The sequence below is a fragment of the Corvus brachyrhynchos genome, unplaced genomic scaffold (assembly GCF_000691975.1).
Source record: "Corvus brachyrhynchos isolate BGI_N302 unplaced genomic scaffold, ASM69197v1 scaffold223, whole genome shotgun sequence".
Classification (NCBI taxonomy): Eukaryota; Metazoa; Chordata; class Aves; order Passeriformes; family Corvidae; genus Corvus; species Corvus brachyrhynchos.
In genome coordinates this window covers 460,473-464,872 of record NW_008237174.1, presented here as the reverse complement: position 1 = coordinate 464,872, position 4,400 = coordinate 460,473, and the positions used below count along the sequence as shown (strand labels likewise).

Sequence of the window (4,400 nt, the reverse complement as noted above, 5' to 3'; positions counted from 1 at the left end):
GACCCGGAAACGTCCTGGTGAATGTCCTGGATCTCATCCTCAGCCTCCTCCAGATCAATGATCTTGATAGCAACCACTTCCTTGGTGCGGTTGTCGATCCCTTTATACACTTCACCAAACGATCCTTTGCCGATCCGCTCCAGCTTGGTGAACAGCTCCTCAGGATCCACCCTGGAGTGCTACACCATGAAGTAGAGATGGGAAAATTCCATTAAGCTCCCGGGCTGCAGAGCACCACACATACCCATACAGCTCATCTCCATATCTGTGCACCTACTATGTAGATAAATTCACCTGCAACTCACATACCCTAAGCAGTCTTAGAAACTTAGCACAGAAATATATCCAAGGCTTTCTGACCCTGCAGACCACAGCGGGGAGGCAAAGGAGGGAAGCCCAGCATGAGAATGTCAGCAAATACCTCTGTGGAAAGTGTCAGCTCCACTGGGACAGGGCTGCTCAGCTGCAGGCACTAACTGGTGCCAAAGCAGCTCCATGAGCAAGCATCTGTTCACACTTCAACAGAGACCAGCAAGGGGTACCAGAACCAGCTTTCTCTTGGAGATCCAGATGAGAAAACAGGCACAAGCAAGAGGCCACAAAAACACTTGCTAGCCTTCCTGCACTCAAAGACTGATCTGCATCCTTCCCTACTTGTCTGGGGGATGAAATATTACAGTAATATGAATTCACATTTAGTGTCTTCTCTGCTGCAGCCTGATTTCCACACAGCACCCAGCCCCGCTCTCCTCAGACATTTCCAGATGGAGCCTCACATCTTTTGGAAGGTCAGCAGCACGGAGCAGGCAGGAGAGCAGAATGGACACTCCATCTACCTGACCTGCTTTTCTGGACCAGCCTCTTCCCTGGCTGGCACACTCAGATGCAATGGCAAATAGCATCTCCTTCATCAGACAAGCACATCAACCAGGCAGTTACTAACAGAAATACTGACTCTTTAACAGCAGCTGCACAGTGAATTCTTTATTAAGGTGAGTATGGATAAGAAAGGGAACAAATCACAGTCACTTTCTCATGCTGCTTCATTCAGTCCACCTGCACACCAGGAGGTCCTTCATGCTACTAGTAGCTTCATGCTACTGAAACGCTCTTTGTGATTAATTTTTCTGCCTTTTTTTAATAATAGTTTGAAAAAACCCCTGGAAAATATGGCCTGACCTTAGGAAGCAGCCAAGCCATTAGAAGGAATTTTCCACACCCAGAACTTCTCAGTCTCACCTCCAACACGTCACTCAGTGAGACTGCTCCCTCGCAAGCGTCTTGAGTTGGCAGATTTTATCAGAGAACAGGGAAGCTGCATTTTTCCATCTCACACCAGGTTCTAGCAGTAGGCCATCACTGAGCAGCCCAAGGTGCTGCTTAATGATTAAGCCAGTCTGTCATCACAGGTTGTTTGCCTTCTGTGCCTAGTGCATTGCTCTAAGCCAGGCCCAGGTGATCTTTACAGGCAGCTCGTTCAACAGGATTTCCACACAAACTCCAGTCCAAGATACAGAAGGATAACCAAATATCCTTTGGCATCCATAGCAACACCAAATAGGCTGTACTTTGAACAAACACACTAGAAACAGACCAGAAGGGATGTTCAGAGACAAAAAGAACTGGAGATACATAGCAGAGACTGAAGAGAGGGAGGTGGGGGAAAGAGAATTTAAGATTGAGGAATACCAGGGAACAACATGAGAATGATGACTGCAGGCAGGGAGAACAGTCTGACTAGTCCAGGCTCACTACAGACCAGGAGCAGTTTCCATCTCTTGACCGACTTGGAGGAAGGGGCAAGAAAGTGCCCCAGACATTACTGTGCACAGTGACCTACTGCACCCTAAAAATGCCACTCAACACCTCAGCCACTTCCACAAATCAGGGAGAAGGGAGAGAAAGAGGATCATCTCCTAGAAGTACGCACTCAGCTCGGAAAAGAAACCCTATCCACATGAATACTGCAGGGAAGCAAACCTTCAAGAAAATCTTCCTCCCCTCCCACATAACTTTTACATGAGGTAAGAAACAGCAAGGTGGAAGTAAGTGCTCCCCCCTCAGCTTGGTAGGGCACATCAGAGAATCAGGACTGATTTCTCCAAATCAGGACATCAAACGCACCGGCTATGGCAGGCAGCTTTTGGGACAACCACCACTTCATGTGGCAGGCTCTGTAATCATGGACAGCTTCATAAACAAGCTTCCAGACTTGGATGTTGGTTTATCCTGTTTTCTGTAGAACAAAGCAGTTCAGGTAGGTGCGGTGAAGGAGACGAAGCTTCCTGACAGGCAGACAGAAATTTTGCCCAAGGGACTCAGGAAAACAATGTAACTGATGGGCAGGTGAGACAGGCCCACTCCCATTAGGGTGGACACATTAGGACACTTCGTTTGTAGGTACTGCATTTATCTTCCCAGTACTGACCTGGAACTGCTGTAGAGCTCGCAGGTGACATGGCAAGAGCCTGACTCTATGGAGGGCCTGAGGACAAACATCCCTCAATGCAGTGGCCAAATTCATAGAAATCAGACCCAGCAACAGACAGAACCCACGGAACCAGTATAGGGCCAGGGGGTACAGAGTCATTCCAGCCACAGTTACAGTCCCCAGACACTGCTGGAGGAGCACAGTTTGCTGATGAATTTCTTTGCTTTCTGTAACCAGGGAGGAGGAAACAGGCCCATCCCCAATTCAAGCAGGTCAATGTCTGCTCAACAGAACACCTGGTGAACTACCATTGTGGACTACCATTCGCAGAAGAAATTTCCAGGCAGCACTTTCAGCAATTCTGAACTCCCACAACAAACTAAGATGTCCTGGCTGCAGGACATTGTTCAAAAGCCCTTGTCCATTAAAAAAATCCAGTTTGAGACACCACATGGCGACATGTGCTGACAAACAAAAATGCTCAGATCCATGGGCATAAAAGCCTCAGCACTCATCAGACAGCAGCACAAACACAGTTCCACCAAGAATGGAGAGCTATGGAACTGCACTGCTCTGTCAGGAGAGAGAAGGATGCACTCCATGAGCCCGACTTTCCCCTACCCCAACACATCTGCACCTGCAAAGCAGTGTGGTAAGAGGTGTAACAAGCACCATCTGTCCCTTTCCTAAACATGAATTACCTCAGTACCAGTCATCTTGTTAGAGAATCACCCTGGCTGGAAATCTGTGCTCTGGAATTGCACTGCTACAAACACACCTGGGATACTTCATTAGTAGGAAGCAACAGAATCCAGATGAAATGTTTTGTACCAGCTTAAATGAGCACAGATAACCCAAAGCAGCTTATTAGCACCTGTCACCTCTGCAACTGCTCACCAGCTTGGGTTCTTCCCATTTTTCTTCCACATCCGCAGCACCCACCAGAGCTGAAAAATGGAGCTCCAGGTCAGCAGCAGCTGTTCCTCGTTCTACTACTACATGTAAAGCCGTTAAGGAATGGTCACTACATCGTAACTTTGTGCTTGACTGAATGCTCATTACACAGCAGTTCTGAAGCAAAAAGCCTCCTGCTGTTCCTCACCACTGAGAGCAGTCAGTCAGGCATTAGAGATGGCTCAGGCACGCCTGGGCAGGCTTTGGAGGGAGAGCACACAATGCACTATCTCAGTAAGTGCAGGAAGGGAACAAGTATGAGAGGGATGATGACAATTTCCTAGTAATGTGCTCCACTTCTGTCCTCTGGGATCTAATCTCACAGCACAGGAAAGAAGGATGCTCTGTCCTGACAGGTGTGGGAGTGTTTGCCATCCTGACTGATGATACCATGTTTTAAAACAGACCAACTCGCTGCAGCCATCAGGAATTAGGAATTGCAGTGTGTTGTGAGACGAGCCTGGCAGTAACACCAACTGCTTCATGGGGAAAGAATGGTTTTGGCAGCTCTGCCACCTCCAGCTGCAGAGACATGATACCCACAGTCTTTGAGAAGATGTGGATAAGTACTAGAGAAGAAGGGTAAGTATCTGCTCTCATTTCAAAGTTACTGCCTGGAAGGATAAGCTGCATATTGGGAACAGAAGCAAACACCATTTGAACCAGCTGCAGATCTTCTCTCTGGGCTGTGTCCAGCTGGATCTTACTCTCAAAATATTCAAGAGCAAGAATCACGCCTGCATTTGTTGCATAAAACACTGAGGGGTGCTTAAACCCTTTTGGAAATGAGCATTCCTTAATCTGGGGCAGGTTGGAATTGGAATTGCTGTTCTATATGGGAGAGGTCTGTAACAGAAGATTGTCAAGGCCACAACACTTTACAAGCTGAAGCTGACCAGGAATGTGGCAACTTCAAAGGGTTTATGTGGAACTACAGCCACATTTAGTGTTATTTCTGACTGAAGCACTTTCCCACCAGCCAAACAAACATAATATTGCTCTGCCAAACACAGTG

At 47.6% G+C, this 4,400-nt stretch overlaps 1 protein-coding gene across 1 annotated transcript in view; it reads right to left on the bottom strand.

Annotated features, from left to right (window-relative positions):
• The window catches only part of STK25 (serine/threonine kinase 25), a 21,375-nt gene that overhangs the window by 14,902 nt on the left and 2,073 nt on the right, over positions 1–4,400 (bottom strand). Inside the window, exon 2 of the mRNA XM_008629523.2 lies at positions 12–179. Within this exon, the coding sequence (XP_008627745.1) occupies positions 12–179 (168 nt within the window). The remainder of the gene's footprint in view (positions 1–11; positions 180–4,400) is intronic.